General features: G+C 55.3%; 1 protein-coding gene across 10 annotated transcripts; it reads left to right on the top strand.

The window, feature by feature from the left end:
- On the top strand, window positions 6,931-18,373 carry ADAMTSL4 (ADAMTS like 4). 10 transcript variants are annotated; one of them, XM_013997192.2, is made up of 20 exons: window positions 6,953-7,096; window positions 7,608-7,681; window positions 8,842-8,872; window positions 9,579-9,794; window positions 9,993-10,050; window positions 10,365-10,705; window positions 10,890-11,568; window positions 11,807-11,909; window positions 12,944-13,080; window positions 13,458-13,662; window positions 13,854-14,026; window positions 14,181-14,292; window positions 14,397-14,582; window positions 14,770-14,899; window positions 15,238-15,442; window positions 15,989-16,165; window positions 16,479-16,685; window positions 16,778-16,957; window positions 17,194-17,353; window positions 17,505-18,373. In XM_013997192.2, exons 4-20 carry the CDS (start codon window positions 9,775-9,777, stop codon window positions 17,639-17,641), a joined length of 3,210 nt encoding a protein of 1,069 aa, XP_013852646.1. In that variant the 5' UTR covers window positions 6,953-7,096; window positions 7,608-7,681; window positions 8,842-8,872; window positions 9,579-9,774; the 3' UTR covers window positions 17,642-18,373. The 10 variants fall into 10 exon arrangements, with proteins under 10 accessions (XP_005663557.1, XP_013852644.1, XP_013852646.1 ...); XM_013997191.2 differs by having other exon boundaries at window positions 8,842-8,918; XM_005663500.3 differs by lacking the exon at window positions 8,842-8,872 and having other exon boundaries at window positions 6,931-7,096; window positions 17,209-17,353.

The raw sequence follows: 21,234 nt of genomic DNA, 5'->3' as shown, positions 1-21,234 counted from the left end.
TTGTTTGCTAAATTGGGTTTGATCCCTGCCTGGGGAACTTCCACAGGCAGTGGGTGTGGGAGGTGGGGGGGGGGGACCTGACGATTTTGTAAACTTAATGGCTGCCAAGTTTATGTTCAATCAGTTCATTTAATTCCAGAAACGTTTATCAAGTACTTCCTGTTTTGGGGATGCCGATGGACAGACAGACACACGGCTCAGGGCAGTACAGCGGCAAGATCTGTTACCAAGGATCCCAAGACCTGCCCAAGAGGCCCTGAAAGATTGAAATATGGAAATCAAATTAAGATGAGTCCTGGCTTTGGGAGTTTCTGACCAAATTTAATGTCTCCAGAGCAGGGACTGGGAGCCCAGAATGTCTCATCCTAGTCCTGGTCTTTATCTTACCAAATGGGTCACATCCTGTTTCTTCATCATTTCATCATCCTAGCCCGCTCAGCCAAAATAAGGAAGTGCTGGAATGCAGCCAGCGCTGAGGCAGGGCTCACCATTTCTTTTTCACTGCTCATCACACAAGCATTTATTAAATGCCTACTGTGTGCAAGCTGAGGTGGTGGATACAAAGGTAAACCTGGTTGGGTGGTCCCCACCCTCCAGGTTCCTTGTAGAGAACACGTCACATTAGGCCGGTTTCATAACTGTTTCGGGGACTGAGCTAATTAGGCCAAAGGTCAGAAGAATGGCATCAGCGGAAGAAAACAGTGCGGAGCAACGTGGCAGGACACTGGGAATTAACGGCCAAAGACCAGCCTGATGTGTAGCAACTGGGAATAGAGTGGTTCTTCTAGAACAAAAGAGTTGAGCAAACCGTGCTTCCCAGAAGCAGAAAGGTAAACACTGGGCTTTCTGAAAATGGGTGTTATGACTACAAGCCAAAGCCAGACAGTTTCACGGACCCACCTGTACACACTGGTATTGGCATCATGTTAGAGTAGGGACAGTGTCTCATAGCAAACATTAGTGTGAACACTAGTGTTCTTTAGTGCAACACAAAACTTCCTTCATCTGGAGTTCCCGTCGTGTCCCAGTGGTTAACGAATCCGACTAGGAACCATGAGGTTGTGGGTTTGATCCCTGGCCTTGCTCAGTGGGTTAAGGATCCAGCGTTGCTGTGAGCTATGATGTAGGTTGCAGATGGGGCTCTGATCCAGCATTGCCGTGAGCTCTGGTGTAGGTCGTAGATGCAGCTGGGATTCCCGAGTTGCTGTGGTTCTGGCGTAGGCCGGCGGCTACATCTCTGATTCGACCCCTAGCCTGGGAACCTCCATATGCCGCGGAAGCAGCCCAAGAAATGGCCAAAAGACAAAACAAAACAAAAAAATTTCCTTCATCTATTACCGGGGGAATAATCATTAATTGAACTCAGCTAAATTTCTCAAAAATTGCTTTCTTTCTTTTTTGGGCTGCACCTGTGGCATATGGAGGTTCCCAGGCTAGGGGTCGAATCGGAGCTGTAGCCACCAGCCTATACCTGAGCCACAGCAACTCGGGAACCTGAGCTGCATCTACGACCTACACCAGAGCTCATGGCAATGCCGGATCCTTAACCCACTGCAAGGCCAGGGATCAAACCAGCATTCTCAGGGATCCTAATCGAGTTTATTAACCACTGAGCCACACAGGGAACTCCTCAATTTTTTTTTAATTTTTTTTTTTTTTTTTTTTTTGCTCTTCAAAAATTTCCTATCATGTCACAGTGGAAATGAATCCAACTAGGAACCATGAGGTTGCGGGTTCGATCCCTGACCTCACTCAGTGGGTTAAGGATCCGGCGTTGCCGTGAGCTGTGGTGTAGATGGTGGATGCAGCTGGGATTCCCTAGTTGCTGTGGTTCTGGCGCAGGCCAGCGGCTACACCTCCAATTCGACCCCTAGCCTGGGAACCTCCATTTGCCACAGGTGCGGCCCTAAAAAGACCAAAAAAAAAAAAAAAATTTACATACACACAACATACATCCGTAATAGCTTCTCACTGTAAGATTTGTGGTGTATTGCCAAATATCTCTTTGTGTCTTTGTTTCCAAATCTGTTACCACAAGGCCTGCACACTGAGTTATATCCATGTTAGCTATGTTATTATTATTAAATTAGTATGTTAAGCTCGAAGTCACAGAACATTCAACCTATCCCATCTTTTTATCCTCCTTTGTCCTAACCCAAGAGGTACTTTTGTGTGAACATCTACTTACAGAAGCTTTTAAGAAACCTCTTTTTTGCCTTTTTTTTAGGGCCCCACCTGCAGCATATGAAGTTCCCAGGCTAGGGGTTGAATCGGAGTTGTAGCTGCTGGCTTACACCACAGCCACAGCAACTTGGGATCTGAGCCGCGTGTGCAACCTACACCACAGCTCACGGCAACGCCAGATCCTCAACCCACTGAGTGTGGCCAGGGATTGAACCCGAAACCTCATGGTTCCTAGTCGGATTCGTTTCTGCTGTGCCACAACAGGAACTCCTAAGAAACCTCCTTTTATCCTTGAGATAGGGTCCACAAATTTCATCTGGTACTTTGCATATTGCCAAGGCGTAGGAAATTCCTTTCTTTATACAAAACTTTCAGACCACCACATCACAGGAGGTGACAGCTGTAGTCAATCTCGTGAGCTCTTTGGTCCGCAGCCACTTCTTAATGGAAAGGACTATTTCTGACCTTCGGTGCCGGCCTTACAAATGGCAAAGGCGGACCTTGCCCTCCTCCCACGCTCCGCTCCCACTCTGCTCTCTTTGGCCACACCTTCTGCTCCTGCAGCTTGCCTCCCAGTAGATAAGTAAACACCAATGGGGTGTGACTTGGGGGCTCTGAAAACACCCTGCCCTGAAATATCTTCCTCTGCCCGTGTGGGCTGGTCGTCTCATCATCAGCATTGTACTCTGAGGTCGGAACAAAGGGGCTTCCCGCTCCAAATCCAGGACTATAAATACGCCTCTGGGTTAGGACTGCCTGTCACTAACAGTCCCAAGATAAACCACCCCTGTTGGGAGGGGGCATTAACCCATTATCTTCACAAGCTCTTTAGGAGCAGGAGACCAAGATTAAGGGGTTTTGGTTTTATTTTTGCTTTTTTAGGACTGCACCTGTGGCATATGGAGGTTCCCAGGCTAGGGGCTGAATGGGAGCTGCAGTCGCTGGCCTACGCCACAGCCACAGCAATGCCAGATCTGAGCCACGTCTGTGACCTATACCACAGCTCACGGCAACGCCAGATTCTTAACCCACTGAGCGAGGCCAGGGATCGAACCTGCAGCTTCTCGGATACTAGTCAGATTTGTTTCCCCTGAGCCACAACGGGAACTCCAAGGCTAAAGATATTTTAAGGAGAGGTACAAACTTGAGGCCTGCAGACAATTCGAGTAACAGTCATGTTTTGGAGTTTATACTTGGTGTCTTAAATTTGCTTTTTTTCTCAAAGTAACTTGTCAATATCTTAGACCTAGGATATTTTATAATGTGTCCTAAAAAAGAAAACTTAGGAGTTCCTGTGTGGCTCAGGGGGTTAAGGATCTGGTGTTTTCACTGTAGCAGCGCAGGTCATTTCTGTGGCTTGGGTTCGATCCTTGGCGCAGGAACTTCCACACGCCCTGGGCGGGACAAAAAAAAAAGCGCTCTAGCAACCCTGACCTGTATCCCCACAAAATAACAGGGGTCTCAGCCATTTCCTGCCAGCTTACCTACCACGCTATGGGTCTGAGCTTGGGTAAAAAAGTTGGAAAGCAGGACTGGAGCCTGGGACTCATTTGCCTGTTCTATATCATTTCAATTCAAATATTTCTTTCTTTTCTTTTTGGCCACACAGTGGGGACTTCTCAAATATTTCTTTTAACCCTACAAATACAAAAACACACAGACAAAACCCACAAATACAAAATATGAAATAGGGAGTTCCTGCTGGGGTGCAGTGGGTTGAAGGATCCAGTGCTATGTTAGGTGCAGCGTAGGTCATACCTGTGGCTTGGATTCAATCCCTGGCCCAGGAAATTCCATATTCTAAGGGTGAAGACATTAAAAAAAGAAAAAGAAAAAAAAAATAGATGACACAAAGTAGCCTAAATTGGTCCTGTCTCAAAAGAACTTAGGGATTTATTGAAAAAATAAAATACAGATATTAAACTTCATATAAGGATATAATGCTTCTATTGTAAAAGTATTTTATATTTTCACTTCCCTCATCTTTTAGAGATGAGATTTTTTTTTTCCCCCTTTGGCTCTGATCAACACTTGTGGAAGTTCTGGGGGCCAGGGATTGAATCCAAGACACAGTAGCAACTGAGCCACAGCATAGAAAATGCTGGAACTCTGAGCCACCGAGGAATTCCTAGATAACATTTGCTTCTGTTGAGTCCCGTTACCTCCCCAGGGCTCTTTCTCCAACTAGACCCAACTCTTTGGCGGCCAGAGACTATTCTAACTATGCCTTCAGCACCAAGTGCCACAAGTGCTCAAGAAATGATAGGTGGGCACATCTGAGACCCAGTTATTTTGTGGGGATGCAGGAATGTTGCTAGAGCTTCTATTTTGGGAGAAGGGGCTGCACCTGCTGCATGTGGAAGTTCCTGGGCCAGGAATGGAACCCAAGCCACAGCAGCGAACCAAGCTGCTGCAGTGACAATGCCCCTGAACCTTAACCCGCTATGCCACAAGTGAACACTTAGAGCTTCTTCTTCTTGTGCTTTTTTTTTTTTTTTTTTTTTCCTGTCTTTTTTAGGGTCGCACCCACAGCATATGGAAGTTCCCAGGCTAGGGGTGAAAATCGGAGCTACAGCTGCCAGCCTATGCCACAGCCACAGCAACCCCAGATCCGAGCCACATCTGCCACCTGTACCACAGCTCACAGCAATGCCGGATCCCCCACCCACTGAGTGAGGCCAGGGATTGAAGCCGCATCCTTACAGATACTAGTCAGATTCATTTCTGCTGTGTCACAACAGGACTCCCAAAAATATCCTGGTTTTAAAATATTGACAAGTCACTGAAAAAAAACCAAGAGCTTAAAAATACTGAAATAAATAAATGAATACTAATAAATAAATAAATAAATAAATAAATAATAAATACTGAATAGGAGCCCTACGTTGCTGTGGCTGTGGTGTAGGCTGGCGGCTGCAGCTCCGATTTGACCCCAGCCTGGGAACTTCCATATGCTTCAGGTGCAGCCTTAAAAAGCAAACAGGAGTTCCCGTCGTGGCACAGTGGTTAACGAATCCGACTAGGAACCATGCTCAGTGGGTTAACGATCCAGCGTTGCCGTGAGCTGTGGTGTAGGTCGCAGACGCAGCTCGGATCCTGCGTTGCTGTGGCTCTGGCATAGGCAGGCAGCTACAGCTCCGATTCGACCCCTAGGCCTGGGAACCTCCATATGCCGTGGGAGCGGCCCAAGAAATGGCAAAAAGACAAAAAGAAACAAACAAACAAACAAAAACAAACAAACAGGAGTTCCAGTGGTGGCACAGTGGTTAACAAATGCAACTAGGAACCATGAGGTTTCGGGTTTGATTCTTGGCCTTGCTCGGTGCCATGAGCTGTGGTGTAGGCCTGCGGTTACAGCTCTGATTAGACCCCTAGCCTGGGAACCTCCATATGCCGAGGGAGTGGCCCTAGAAAAAGCAAAAAAATACAGCAAACAAACAAACTGAATAGACTCAATAATACACGACTGCGGTTGATGAATAAATGGCAAATAAAAATTTAAATCGTAGTGTCCATTTGTTATCTACTGTCAGCCATTTTGTATATATTATTTTTCTTTGTTTTTAACTAATGACATAGATAATGCTCATGGTTAAAAATTCAAAAACATATAAGCATAGAGTGACAGCCTCCTAACCCCACAACCCCTCCCCAGGTATTGTCTCCAATTTTGAGTCTGGGATGTATTCTTCCATAAATAGACAGACGTATCTCCAAGCCTGTCATATGAATCAGATAAGCCCATTTTACAGATGAGGAAACTGCAGCACAGAAAGTTTGAAGTACTCATCCAAGACCACAGAGCTGACAAGTCCTGGAGCAGAGATTCAAATCTAAATCGTCTGACTCCTAAGTCAGCGCATTCCTCCCGCTATGCCCTGTGTGTCAAATTTTATGGATGAAGAAACCTAGGCTTGGAGTTCCCCTCCTGGCTCAGCGGTAATCAATCCAACAAGTATCCATGAGGATGTGGGTTCGATCCCTGGCGTCGCTCAGCGGGCTAAGGATCTGGTCTTGCCATGAGCCGTGGCATAGGTTCAGAAGCTTCTCGGATCCCTGCGTTGCTGTGGTGTTGGCCGGGACTGCAGCTCTGGTTATACCCATAGCCTGGGAACTTCCCTATGCCCCTGGTGTGGCCCTAAAAAGACCAAAAAAGAAAAGAAGAAAAAAAAAAAAAAAAAAAAAGAAGAAGAAGAAGAAAAAGAAGAAACCGAGGCTCATAGAGGTCCCCTGAGCAGCCAGAACCACATGGTTCACAGCCAAACGTGGGAGAGGCAGGGATGAGAGTGTGCTTGCACCAGAGGCTGCGTGGAGGAGAGGGCCTCCGCCGATGGGGCATCTGGGATCGTGCGGGTCTATCTCGGCCCAGCAGTGCCCAGATCTGGGCCCAGAGGCTCGTCCACGCCGCTGGTGTACAGGAACCACCCAGCCCCTTGGCGCCCCTCGCGGCCGCCCCGCCAGGGCAGGCGCAGCACTCGCACCGCCCACTCGGAGCCGGCTGGGAGGCCCGGGTCCCGGAGTCCCGAGCCGCAGCCAGGCCGGGAGACAGTGCCCGGGGGCGATGGCTGTCTTCGAACAGGGCTGGGACCCCTTCGGCTTCGCCCCCTCGAGCCGTCGGCGGGCGCCGGGCGGGAGTAGCTAGTCCCGCTACTCTGGGTGGGTGGCCTTAGCGAGCCGGGGGCTCGGGGTGGGCCGCCCAGACCCGGGGGCCGGCGAGGGGCGCGGGCCGGGCGCGTGGCGGGAGGGCGGAGTGGGGGCGGAGAGGGGGCGTGGCGGGGGCGGAGCCGCGGCCGGAGGCGGCAGAGTCCGGAGCCCGGCTCAAGGGCCGCCGTGGCCGCCGCGGAGCAAAGCTGTCTCGAGAGAGCGCCCGGGCGCAGAGGGGTTAACGGGCCGCCGGGGCCTCGAAGAGCAGGTACAGACCTTCCCTGGGACCCCTGGCCCCGGCTGCCCTCTCTCCCAGGTCCCGTTAGACCACCGGCCCTGCGCGCCCGCGCCACCCGAGTTCCCTGCTCCCCAGGGTCGCGCCCCAGCCACGACCCCGGCCCCAGCTCTTAGAGCCTCGGAAGATCTTCCAGTCCCTGGGGCCGGATTCCTGGGGAGGGGGTCTGATCCCTTGGAACGCTGGCCCCGTCACCCGGCCAAAATTCCTACTAAGTCATAAAGTCGGAAAACATACGCAGGACCTCGCGGCATGCGCCGGGCGCCACCTGCCCTCATCTGAAAGGGTGCTCCTGGAGGATGTGTATCCCACCCTCCACCCCCGTCCTTTGGCCCTGGAGTTGGGGGATAGGGACGATGGGAGGGGTGCTGGTGGGTGCCCGTGATCAAACTCAGCCTGATTGGAAAGGAAGGACACCTGTCGGGTTGGGCCTCCCTCACTCAGGAGTGGAAGGTGCAAGGAGAACCAAAGTGTTTTCTCTCAGCATAGGGACTCTCCAGCCAGCCCTGGAACCTGCTGTCCAGCCTCCTGCCCCTCCGTGGCACCCATTTCCCAGAGGTGGGTCCCCTGGGGGTGAAGGGGTTAGTCTCTCCTTAATCTTCACTGGCCAGTGTGGAGGTGTGGCCGGGAGGAGCCCAGGTTCGTCTAGACCAATGTTAGCCTGGCCCAAGGGTGACCACTTCTGACCTCTCCTTTCCTCACCCTGGGCGGTGAGACACACCAGATGAGGAACATGAAAAGGGTGAAAAACACAAATGTGTGTCTGTTTCCGCAGTGGAGGGGGTGTCGGCCCCCTGCCCAGCTATGCAGGAGGTGGGGTAGGACTTTTCCAGAGAGGGAGCCAGGCCTGGCCATGGCCCCAGGAGCTCACGTCACCCCACCCCCCACCCCTCACTTCTCCAGGGAACTGCCAAAGCCAAACTCAGCTCAGGACAGGATTATGTGTACTGGGTAGACCCATGGAGAGAGAAAGCAAGATACAGACCTGGGGTAGCTGCGAGCAGAAGCAGAGAGGGATTGGAGAGGGGCCTGGCAGCAAGAAGGGGTAGACAGTGACCATCACCCCATCTCTCCTTCCCTTCAACCTCCCTCCAGTGAGAGGCAGGCAGAGAGCTGAAGGCTTGGGTGGAACGTTGGCCCTTCTCTGGAGCCCCTACCCGATCCCCCATCAGGGTGGAGTTGCTGACCTCAGTGGCCAGCCCAGCCAAGGGAAGGAGCAGACATCAGCAACCCCTTCCCAACCCCAAGGAGCTGAAGAGACCCTGCAGCTCGGGCTCAACCACTGCGACCCCTCCCTCAACTTCCCAAGTCCTGGGGTCTCAGGGAGGGGAGTGCGGGCTGGGAGTTGCTACCCCCAAGCACATTCCTGCCCTTCCCGCTGTCATTTTCCTGCCCCTGAGCTGGCCCACCTCGGCATTAGCTCCTTGGATTCCTCTCCCGGGTGCCTTTCAGATCCAACAGAAACATTTTTTTTTTTTTCCTGGAAAGCAGAGCTCCAAGCAGCCTGAGGAGTGGGGGTGGAAAGGCCTCACTGTGAGCAGGAAGGGGTTGGGGGGCAAGGGGGAGCGGTGGAAGAGTCAGGCTTAGACCAGGGGACTAAGTTCTGCTTCCCAGATGATCAAGGCTAGACTTCAGGATGGACTTCCCAGCTCTTCAGAAGATAGACCAATGCGGGACTGGGGAGCAACGACATCTCTAGCTGCATCTCCCCTTCCCAGGTTCTCCAAGCCCATCAGAATCTCGCCTGAAGTAAGCCCTCACTGATCCAGGGCTGGACGCCAGCCCCCAGAGGGAGGTGAAGTCTCAGTGGGAAAAATCACTTGCTTCTCTAGAGATTAAACCATCAGCCCATTTAGTTTATCCCTTGGCTGAAAAGCATTTGAGGCAGGCAGAGATGTGCTTGAGGGTTCCAGAAGGAGCTTAGCTAAGAAGGGAAGAGATGGAGTTCCTGTCGTGGCTCAGCGGTTAACAACCCCAACTAGGATCCATGAGGATGCGGGTTTGATCCCTGGCCTTGCTCAATGGGTTAAGGATCCGGCATCCCTTGAGCTGTGGTGTAGGTCATAGACACGGCTCTGATCTGGTGTTGCCACAGCTGTAGCTCCGATGAGACTCCTAGCCTGGGAACCTCCATAAAAGAAAGGAAGAGAAAGCTGGGAGACAGGCAGGGGAAACCCAGGGGCTTCCAGTCAGCAGCTCAGAGGGGGTGCCTGGCAAGTGCTTGCTGAGCCTCTTTTCTCAGCTTTCCAGGAGGAGCCAGGTGGAAAGCAACTTGAGAAGGATGCATGTGCCTGGGCTGGCTTTGAGACTGTCCCTAGTCAGGACTGGAAGGAGCTGAGACCTTCCTACAGTTGAGGGAGGGGATTTAGCCTGAGTCTGGAGGCTGAGGGCAGACCCTCACCCTCTAGCCTGGGCAGACGGACAAAGAAGTGTTCCTTCTTCTTCCCACCCTTAGGATCTTAAAGAGCTGGGCCAGTCTTCTCCACGCCTCCCTCCTCACTCTGACATGTCTTGCTGAGGGGTCATCCCTCCCAGTCCCCAGCCTTCCCGAGACTGGGTCCGTCTTCAGTCCTCTGAAGCCTAGATGCCCAAGTAGAGTGTTTCCTTTGGGTCCCCTCCTCCCTTGCCCTGGGGCCACCAAGGGAGGAGTGATGGAGAAGCAGGCGATCAGGTAAGAGGTTGGGGCTGCTCTAATGGAGGGATGGCTCTGTCCCCCTGTCTCTGGAAGTAAGAGGAAGGAGATCTCAGGGTGGAGCCGTGGGAGGTGGTAACTTCTGCTTTCTGAGAAGTTGGCATCAGGATGTGGGGAGCCCACTAGGGGTGAGGGGTGGTGTCAGACAGCACCTTCACTCCTGCCTTTGGTTTGCAGGCCCGGGTTGTGTCTGATGCTGCTTCTGTCCCTCCCTCAGCTCTGCCTGGATCAGGAGGTGAGCAGGGGACTAGAGGCTGTGAACCTTCCTCTCCCTGTCCCCCCCCAGCCCTGCAGTCTCCAGACAGACCACGTCTCCATTTTCCAAAGCCTCTGGCAAGCCATGGCCCCTTTCTCTCACGCTTGGCCCTCCCAGCATCCCCAACACCCTAACTCCTTGCCAAATAACCTCAAGTCCTACCTCTGCCACTGAATGTGACCTTGGGCCAGTAACAACTGCCCCAACCTCCAGCTTTGGACTGGATATTCTGTACAGATATTCTGTACCCTCGAAAATCATTCTAATTTCGTTTAAATTTTTGGTCTACACAGGTGTTGTCTGGACACTCACTTCAGACACCCCCTGAGGAGAGCCAGGGCCCCGAGGGTGTCTGGGGTCCTTGGGACCAGTGGGCCTCTTGCTCCCAGCCCTGCGGGGTGGGGGTGCAGCGCAGGAGCCGGAAGTGTCAGCTCCCTGCAGCTCACCTCCACCAGGGCCGGCCCCCAAGACATCCAGAAGGCCTGCTCCCCCGGGGTCAAGGCCCTAGACCTCAGACTTCCCGAGAAACCCTTCCCCTGTACAGGCCACCGCCTCGGGGAAGAGGTGGCCCCTTTCGAGGTCCTGCTTCTCAACTAGGGAGAGAGGAGGCCCGGGAGACTCAAGGAGCCAGGAGGTGAGGGGTGGCGCTTTGAGGGGAGAGGCGGGGCCTTGGGCAAGGGGCGGGGCCTGGGATGAAGGCTAGTGGAGCAAAAGATCCAGGCTGAGAAAGGCTTATCTTTGGTGCTAGGAAGTAGACTGGGGAGGCAGCGTCGGAGATGACCAGCTCTGTGACCCCGTGTCTGCAAACACCTTCTCAGGTCCCGGGTTCGAGACCCCATCAAGCCAGGAATGTTTGGCTATGGGAGAGTGCCTTTTGCTTTGCCGCTCCATCGGAACCGCAGGCACCCGCGGAGACCACTCAGATCTGAGCTCTCGCAGACCTCAGACCTTCCATCCCTGATGCCAAGAGCAGTGCCATCCTCTGCAAACCACACCCCGCAAACTGAACTTCCTCCCACAGCACCGTCTGCCCCTGCCCGGTCCCCCCCAGCGGACTCCCCAAGTCCCGAAGCTGCTCAGACAGAGGTGCCCTCTAGAACCGAGCCTGCCCCCACAGGGCCCCACCCCAGTACCCGGGCCTCAGTCACAGGGCCCTCTTCTCCACCACCCCCAGGAGAAGGGCGCTCCTTTCACGCATCTCCTCAGCCAAGAAGGCCAGGTTCCCAGGGTGGGGCCAGTCCCCAGCTGGCAGAGAGACACCCTCATCCTTTCCTTTCTGTCCCTCCGGGCCGAGGCCAGCAGAGCCCGGAGCGCTGGAGACCTGGGGGGGATCGGCTCAGGTCCCTCACCGAGTCTGCCCCTCACCACCCCCATGGCTGGTTGCCTCTGCTGAGTACCGGCCCTCACTCCAGCTCTCTCTGGAGTCTCTTTGCTCCCAGTAGCCCTGTCCCAAGATGTTCTGGGGAGAGTGAGCAGCTGAGAGCCTGCAGCCAAGCGGTGAGTTCTTTTTGGACCCCTCCCAGACTTCCGTTCTGCTTCCCTGCCCTTGAGTCTGGGTTCTCTGCCTGTCGGAGCTGGACCTGAGGGAGAAGGGCCTTGGCATCCGGCCTCCTCGGGGTAGGGGCCTTGGAGCTCTGCCACAGACCTGACCTTCCTCCCTATCCCCCAAATCCAGCCCTGACCCACACCCCCATTTTCCTCCCCAGCTTTGACTCCTCTGTATCCCCCACCTCAGCCCTGCCCCCCTGAGCAGCCAGATCCCCGGGCCCTGCAGTGTGCAGCCTTTGACTCCCAGGAGTTCATGGGCCAGCTGTACCAGTGGGAGCCCTTCACCGAAGGTGAGGTTTCTAGCCCACCCCCCCGGAGAGGGGGACTTAAGGCTGGGGGAGGAGGCGGGCGAGACACTCAGCCCTTCTTGTTCGCCTCTGTAGGCTCTGTATTTCTCCTGAGCCATGTTCTTTTCCCCAGGGCTGGGGAATAGAGACAGAACGGGCCCAGAAGGGGGCGAGGTTTCAGACAGGGCCCCAGCTGTCGGAGGGGGGACAGATGGTCAGCGGAGGGGTCAGTCTGGGAGAGGGATGTATCCAGAGGTGCCCTTTGGCTGGTGTCCTCTGGGGAGAGGAAGGAGATGGGGTGGACACGCCATGAGCTGGGTGTGGGCAGAGCGATCCTGTCCAGTGGTGACAAGGTGGGTGCGGGCGCCCCATGGATCCTGTACAGGGTTATATCACTTTCTTCCAAGTGGCCATCCATTTGATTTTAAGCCCTGTCACCTTGATATCAAGACAACCCCTCCTGAGCTGTGAACTCACATAATCATGGTTTCAAGCATCTCTGTTCTCAGAGTTCACAACCCTTTTTCTGGTCTCAGTAACCTCAGTTGATCTGAACCAACTTTTAAAATATTTATTTATTTATTTATTGCTTCTCAGGGCTGCAGGTGTGGCCTATGGAGGTTCCCAGGCTAGGGGTCGAATTGGAGCTATAGCTGCCAGCCTACGCCACAGCCACAGCAACCTGGGATCAGCAACCTGGGATCCGAGCCACGTCTGCAACCTATACCACAGCTCATGGCTCCCCTGGATCCCCGACCCACTGAGTGAGGCCAGGGATAGAACCCGCATCCTCATAGATACTAGGGGTTTGTTCCATGGAGCCACAGCGGGAACTCCTGAACCAACTTTTGTGTGACCCTCAAGCTGCCCTTTCAGAGGACAGAATTGTCGCATTTCCTTCATCCACAGTGACCTTGGCAACCTCAGGACGCTCTGTAGCTGATATAAGCCAAGCTGCTCTCAGGGCCCTGGGATCTTTCCTAGTTAACATCCCCTCCTGGGACCCCAGCTAACTACCCTTCTACCCTGTCTCTTAGTTCAGGGTTCCCAGCGCTGTGAACTGAACTGCCGTCCCCGTGGCTTTCGCTTCTATGTCCGTCACACTGAAAAGGTCCAGGACGGAACCCTGTGTCAGCCTGGAGCCTTAGACATCTGCGTGGCTGGCCGCTGTCTGGTGAGGGAGGATGGGGCGTGAGCTTGGGGAGGTGGGCAGTGTTCATTTCCTAATAAGTACTGCAGGCACACACCCAGTCTCCTTGCTCAGTATCACAATGGCGAAATATTCGGCTGAGATTGCAAAGAGGGAAGTTCTTACCTGCCCAGCTGGGCCGAGCAGACCCAAGGGGTGAACTGCAAGACAGACCCCCCCCCCCAGGCCCCTTGAGCTTCTCGGAGGCTGGCTGGGGCTGGTGGGACTGACAAAGAAACACAGTCTCACTTGAGTGCTAAGGTCAAGACACTCACCGAGCTGAAGGCTCCCAAGAGAACTGGGCCAGGTGTGAGGTGGGGGCTGGCTTCCAGCAGCCCCCACCTCCCTCCACTTTCCCTCAGAGCCCCGGCTGTGATGGGATCCTGGGCTCCGGCAGGCGTCCAGATGGCTGTGGAGTCTGCGGGGGTGATGATTCTACCTGCCGCCTGGTCTCGGGGAACCTCACTGACCCAGGGGGCTCTCTGGGCTATCAGAAGATCCTGGTGATTCCTGCTGGAGCCTCCCGGCTCCACATCGCCCAGCTCCGGCCCAGCTCCAACTACATTGGTGAGTTCCTGGCCTGCTGATTCTGCCCCTCACACCTCCATGCAGCCCAGCCAGCGAGTCAGCGCCCCTTCTGCCCTCCCTCGTGGGGATGGTGAGGAAGCGCAAGGGCTGGCGGTGTCTGGGGGTGTCTAGGGAAGCAGTGGCTGAGGGTGATGGGACTAACCTCGCATGTCCTGATCTGCCACCTCCAGCGCTTCGAGGCCCTGGGGGCCAGTCCATCATCAATGGGAACTGGGCTGTGGATCCCCCCGGGTCCTACACGGCCGGCGGGACTGTCTTCCGGTACAACCGTCCTCCTCGAGAGGAGGGCGCAGGGGAGAGTCTGTCTGCTGAAGGCCCCACCACCCAGCCTGTGGATGTCTACGTGAGTGTGGGGCCTGGGTCTGGGGAAGCGGCCCTGCGGGGGAGGCCTCTCCTCTGAGGGGAAAGCTCTGGGTCTCAGATGGGGAGAAGGCTGTTGGATGCCCCTGACCCCAGCCACCCGCAAGCACCCACTGGCTTCTCTCTTTTCTCCTCAGATGATCTTTCAGGAGGAAAGCCCAGGCGTTTTCTATCAGTATGTCATCTCTTCACCTCCCCCAGACCTTGAGAACCCGACCCCAGAGCCCCATCTCCCCCAGCTCCAGCCTGGTAAGATGTTGATCCCCAGACCCGGAAGGAGGAGGAGAGGCCAAGGGGGAAGCTCGAGGCAGTGGGGATGCATCTGATTTGTCTACACGACTCTCCCTGCACAGAGATTTTCAGGGTGGAGCCCCCACCCGCTTCGGCATCCCGGCCTGCCCGGACCCCTGGTACCCTCCAGCGGCAGGTGCGGATCCCCCAGATGCCTGCCCCGTCCCATCCCAGGACACACTTGGGGTCTCCAACCGGATACTGGAAACGGGTGGGACACTCTGAGTGCTCGGCATCGTGCGGCAAAGGTGAGACTTCATATAGCAGCCTGTAATCCTGGCACCCTTAGCCCAAATCCCTCACTTGGTGCTCCCGATCCCATCGCCTGGCTGGTGGGTCCACACCTTGACTCTGTCAAATCAGCCTGCAGTGACTAGGACCCCCTGACACTGGATGCTGAGCCGTCCCACCTCCTCTGGCTTTCATCCCCTTCAGGTGTTTGGCGCCCCATCTTCCTCTGCGTTTCTCGTGAATCGGGAGAGGAACTGGATGAACGCAGCTGTGCCATGGGTGCCAGGCCCCCAGCCTCCCAGGAACCCTGCCATGGCCCCCCGTGCCCACCATAGTGCGTATAATCCACCGGGAGGGTTGGGAACATAACAGCCACCCTGGGGAAACACGTCCTCGCACCTGCAGAATCACACCTGGACTCTGTGCTCAACACAAGATTTCTTGGCAACACAGAGATATTATTCAGCTAGAAAGGCTGACATTCCATAGATAGCAAGAAAACTGGCAGCCTGAGTCCTACCAGGAGCCCCACAATCCAAATGCTAAATATGCCCTCTGTCCTCTCCTCCCAACCCCGTCTGTCCACCCTTTCCCTGAATGTGGTGGCCCCACACGCGGCTGTTTCTGCCATCCATGTCTCTCTGTCTCTTCCCGCCCTGCCCATACCCATAGCTGGGAGACCGGCGAGTGGACATCCTGCAGCCGTTCCTGTGGCCCTGGTACCCAGCACCGCCAGCTGCGCTGCCGGCAGGAGTTTGGGGGCGGTGGCTCCTCGGTGCCCCCAGAGCGCTGCGGACATCTGCCCCGGCCCAACATCACCCAGCCCTGCCAGCTGCGCCTCTGTGGCCACTGGGAGGTCCGATCCCCCTGGAGCCAGGTGAGTGGACCTGGGCCCGGAAGCCTAGAGGAGTAGGTACCAGTGAGCCAGAACAGTGGTTTTTCCATCCCCATTTTAATCAGTAGCAACTTTTTTCAAACGAGATCTCACCAGTAAGTCAGCTGAGAGACTGAACCAGGGCTTGGGGGCCCAGAGCCCCATACTCTGCCCGCTTCTCAGCCCACAAACCCTGTAACTGCTGAGCCAGGGAGCAGAGGCAGATCCTGCTTCAAAAGCCCTGGAGATGGAGTTCGCGCCATGGTTCAGCGGAAACGAATCTGACTAGTATCCATGAGGACGCAGGTTCGATCCCTGGCCTCGCTCAGTAGGTTAAGGATCCGGTGTTGCCGTGAGCTGTGGTGTAGGTTCGGATCTGGCATTGCTGTGGCTGCGGTGTAGGCTGGTGGCTACAGCGCTGATTCTACCCCTAGCCTGGGAACCTTCACATGCCCCGGGTGCGGCTCTAAAAAGACCAAAAATCAAAAGAGCTGGAGGCTGGTGATGGAGCCAGGGAAGCTCAGCCCTCGCTGCCCCTGATTCTATCAGTGCTCCGTGCGGTGCGGGCGAGGCCAGAGGAGCCGGCAGGTCCGCTGTGTGGGCAACAACGGTGATGAAGTGAGCGAGCAAGAGTGTGCCTCAGGCCCTCCGAGGCCCCCCAGCAGAGAGGCCTGTGACATGGGGCCCTGCACCACGGCCTGGTTCCACAGCGACTGGAGCTCCAAGGTGGGCCCCACACCCCCTCAGCCAAGTCCCCATCCCTGGTGCCCCACATCCACCACACCCTCTCAGAGCCTCTCCAACTCGGTTAAATAAACTTTTATTGAGCAAGCACCTGCTGTATGCTAGATGCTGCTGATGCCGGGAACTTGGAGCTAAGTGAGGAAAACTTACATTAAGACCCTTGCCCCTGCCGGCAAAGTCTCCCTGTATCTGGCTGGTACCCCTGGGGGCATTCCCTATCCCCGGTCCAGAATGTGTCTGTCCTCAGCCCCCTCCTCTTCCCCTACCTGTCACAGCCCTCTCTGCTTCCCAACAGTGCTCAGCCGAGTGTGGGACGGGAATCCAGCGACGCTCTGTGGTCTGCCTTGGGAGTGGGGAGGCCCATGGGGTGGGCCAGGAGGAAGCAGGGGCAGGAGCCAGCGAGCAGACCTGTGCACCAGGAAGCCGCCCCCCTGACATGCGTGCCTGCAGCTTGGGGCCCTGCGAGGTGACGTGGTGCTGGTACACGGGGCCCTGGGCTGAGGTGAGCTGAGAACCTGGGAGGGGGCCCGTCAGTGGATTCCCTGTGGGGAGGTAGGATTAACCCCTGTTGTCCCTTCCCTTCCTCCCCATCAGTGCTCCTCGGAATGTGGCTCTGGCACACAGCGTAGAGACATCATCTGTGTGTCCAAACTGGGGACTGAGTTCAACGTGACTTCTCCTAGCAACTGTTCCCACTTGCCCAGGCCCCCTGCCCTGCAGCCCTGTCAGGGGCAGAACTGCCAGGACCGATGGTTTTCTACACCCTGGAGTCCGGTGAGTGCCTGCCTCCCTTGCCCTGTTCAGCATGGACTTCTCTCCCTCTGGGTCCCAGGCTAAGGCCAGCTGCACTTTACCTTGTCCCACTCCCTAGACTTGGAGGATGGGTGGCCCCGTCCATGTGGGATTTCATAATGTGCCAGGAAGCCCACCCCGCCCCCACCCCCTGCCCAGGAGGACGAGGCCTGGGGTTCATGAGGAGCCTGGGACACAGCAAAGGTCTGATTTGATAGCTGGGGCCTCCCCAGTGTTCTCGCTCTTGCCAGGGGGGCGTGCAGACAAGGGAGGTCCAGTGCCTGACTGCCAACCAGACCCTCAGCACCCGATGCCCTCCTCACCTGCGGCCCTCCAGGAAACGATCCTGTAACAGCCAGCCCTGCAGCCAGCGCCCTGGTAAAGAGCTCCCTCTCCCAGGTCCCCAGCAGAGTGGAGTTAGTTGACGTGTGGGTGGAGATTAGGAAGGCCGAATGGGCGTGGGCAACGCACCTCCAGCAGGATGGGTCTTGGTGACACTCTTGTGCCTACTGGCCTCCTCTGTCCCCAGATGATCAATGCAAGGACAGCTCTCCACATTGCCCCCTGGTGGTGCAGGCCCGGCTCTGCGTCTATCCCTACTATACATCCACCTGTTGCCGCTCTTGCGCCCATGTCCTGGAGCGGTCTCCCCCGGAGCCCGCCTGAAATGGGTCCAGGAGACCCTCTCCTCATGGTTTTCTCATGCCACCATCAGTCACCCATCAACCAGCCCACTCTGTACCTTCTGGATCTCCAGCCTGTCCTGGTCTCACTGGGGACGTCCCCCAGGGTGGTTGAAGGTGGCAAGATGACAGTGCCCGACCAGACCTGTGGTTGTGTCTGTGTGATGGTGTGATGGTGTGATGGTGTGTGTGCGCACAGGCCTCCAAATGTGTATCTGGGCCTGTGTGGATGTGTGTGCATCAAGCATCTGTGTCACTTCTCAGGAAGGAGTGACACAGACTGAGAAGGAAGGGGGAGGAGACGACTGTTTCCTTGAGGCTTTTCTAGGCTAAGATGAAAGCAAGTTTGAAGCTCTTGGGAATCTGAGCTACTTAGAGTCTGGCCTCCCCACCAATCCCAACTTTGTATCCTAAGCCTCATCTCTCCCGTTCAGGCCTCACATCTTCTGAACCACCTTTTCGCCCTGCGATTCCTTCTCCCATTACCCAGTCTCTTTATCCCTCCCTCTCACAGTAAGCTAGGGAGGGGGTCAGCCATCCTGCCTTTCCCCAGGAAGAGAGACACTATTTCCCCAGAGCAGGGACCATCTGGACAGAGGAAGGAAAAGAGAAAGGTTAGCATAAAACACCCTAGACCCTGTGCCCCACCTCCTAAAGTGGTTCCCACCCAGAACTAATTTATTTTTTATTAAAAATGATTATGACAAATGAGAAACAGGCTCTTTATTGTCTGCATGGAAACCCAGCCATATAGGCCAGCTAAGCAAGCTGTGTGAGCTTAGAATGAAGGACGGGAAGGGGAACAGGCCCTAAAGCCCACGTGGAGAGCATTTGGGCCCAGAAATGCTAATGAACGAGCCACAGTCACCTGAGACCAGGCACCTCCTTCAGAGAGGATCCTGGCCGACTCTGGGCCTTGCACTTTGGTCATTGACCACTAGAGGTCACCCCTTCCCCCAGTATAGGTATGAGTTTCGCCCCTTGAGTCTGGAGCAGAGGAAACATGGCCTATGGTGGCTTTCTTGGTGGACTGTCTTTCTGTAAAGTCTCTTGGAATCTAATAGTACTTTTTTCCATCTGGGGCTGAAATGAATGGCAGCTGCCTTTTTTTCTTAAGTTTATATGATTTTTATTTTTTCCATTATAATCGATAGCAGCTGCCTTTTCATGGCTCCTTTTTCCTGTTCCCTTCCTTTGGCCCTGCCTCCTGCCTCCCTCGTCTTTTTCTGCTGTTATCCATTTCCCTGTTAAGCTCTTGGTTTATTGCTCTTCGTGGGGCGGGAGGAAAGGAAATGATTTTCAACCCCCACTTCCCTCCGCAGAACCGGAGGAGGAGCCTGGCCTGGCTCTAGGGGACTCGGGGGTGGAGTCGAGGGTGGAGCCAAGGCAGTACTGGATGTCCTGCCAAAGACATTCTTCGGAGATGTCTCACCCTCGTCTCCTCCCTTCTCCCTCCCCCACCCATAGCTACTCTCAAGGTAAATAGCCTGCTGGAGGTGCTGGGAGAGCGGGCAGCCTTTTCCATAACACGGGTCCTCTCCTGACCCCTACACTTCTGAGGTTTGAGTCCAGGTCTCCACTTGTGGAAGGCAGACTTCCTAGGGCCCAAGGGGGAGTGCAGTGGAAGGGAGCTGCTCTCCCCTTGGGAGCGTCCCTCCCCCATGCCTGCACCTCCACAAGTCTAAGACCATAAATAAAGGCCTGCAGAAACAGCTGGACTCAGCAACAGCTGGACTCAGTGACGGCTGTTCCCTGAGCACGCACGCCCAGACCCTGAGAAGGACCTCAGAGCCGCCTTCCACTTCTGCTCTAGCAGCTCCCTGACGTCATACCATTGCCTTGGGACACAGGCCTTCCCTGGGTTGGAAATGGCTGAAAAGGAAGACTCCAGACAGCATCTTGGGAGGAGAGTGGATGAGGAAGGAGGCCAAAGAAAGCTGAGGGAAAGGAAAATGAAACTGACTTTAGTCCAGGGAGAGGAGTGAGGAAGAGGGTACCGGCAACGACCAGTCTCAGTGTCTGCCCTCAGTCTAAAGAGAAGGTGTCAGATGTGTTCGGCTCTCTGGTGAACCTGTGAGGGGATCAAAGATGTGGGGGGAACCAGGGAAGTGGGGCCTAAGCCAGCCTTGTGGACACTGAGGGCTGAGGGTGGAGTCCTGAGCCTGGGGGAGGGGTGTGGTGAGCTGGGGCCCTCCCAGCGATTCCTGGAAACTGAAGGCTGGGCGGTGGCCCTGGCTCAGCTGACTTCTCCGAAGTTCCTCCTCCCTCTGAGGGCCTCTCAGGGCTGTTGCTGGGCGGGCTTGGAGTTTGGCCTGAGCCTGAGAACCAATCACAGGCGGGAATGCCCCCACAGCCCCTCTAGGGCTCCCCCAGCTTCAGGACCTCCCTTCTCTTTCTGAGAGCCCCCAACTCCCTCTTAGCCTCCAGCTTCTGACTTCGCAAGATGCAGGCTTTCATCTGGGTGGGAGTGGGGGTTGCTCCCTTTCCCCTCGGGCTTTAAAGCTAAGATTCTATGCAGCCCTAAGGGTTCTTTCCTCTGGTCACTGAAGTCAGTATGGGGGTCAGTATGAAAATTTTCAGGAAGGGGAACCTGACCCCAAGCACCCCTTTTCCTGGCCCCTTAGAGGGGAGTAGTGTGGCCAGATACCTCTTTGTTGACCTCTGAAACCCTCTGGAGGGACTTGGGAGAGAGGAAGCTGCAACCCAAGGTCAGGGAGATGTGGTGGAGGGGCCCCTAGGTTTGGTTCTCTGGGGGGAATTTAAGGAAGGACTCAGAGGAACTGGACCCCTGAGAATTGAAGTGGGGGTGGGGTGGTGATAGGCACAATCTTCACGTGCACGAGAGAGATCAAGCGTGCAGAAGGCCAGCAGATTGCTAGGGCTTCTCATTTCTGGGTGTTTGCTGGGGGAAGGCGGCTGTGGTTCTGTATCAGTGGACTTAGGGGTGAACTGAGATGTCAGTTCAGCTGGGTCAGAATTCCTCTCCCCTCCCCCCTGGCAGCTTACCCAGGGTAATTACCCACCCAGTGAAGCTACAGCCTTCAGTCTAAGTTTAGCTCCTAAACTTCCCCAAGGAGGAGGGGGCCCTTCCTGCAAGCAGGTGCTCACAGCTGTAGGGGCAGGTCTGAGGAGACCTGTTCTCTTCACTCCTCCAGAGTCAACCTCTCTGGTAACTAGGAGTGAAGTGGAGCACAGGGCCCCAGTTGCTGGCCCAGGCAGGGGTGTCTCAATTTTAAGACACCCACGTAGGAGCCCTTGAGGTGGGGATCCAGGTAGACCGAGATAGCGCAGTAGGAGGGCAAAGGGATTAGAGAACAAAAGGCAAGAAGGTCTCCTCCAGACTGTCTCCAACCAGATCCTCTTTCATTTTTTGCTTTGTCCTTCTCCCCAGTTTTACAAATAGAGACTTGATTTGAACTTGAAGCCCTCCCCACCGGGGTAAGCTGAATCAGGGAGACCTCCCCTCTCCTTAAGGCAGGGAGAATTGTGCTAGACCAGAGATTACAGTTTGGAGGTGGAGTGCAGGTGGGGTTCCTACATCACCTACTCTCCAATCTGACATCTCTGGTTCTGGGA

Source organism: Sus scrofa, chromosome 4 (assembly GCF_000003025.6).
Source record: "Sus scrofa isolate TJ Tabasco breed Duroc chromosome 4, Sscrofa11.1, whole genome shotgun sequence".
Lineage (NCBI taxonomy): Eukaryota > Metazoa > Chordata > Mammalia > Artiodactyla > Suidae > Sus > Sus scrofa.
Note: the sequence above shows the minus strand (reverse complement) of the source record. Positions and strands in the feature narration are given on the sequence as shown.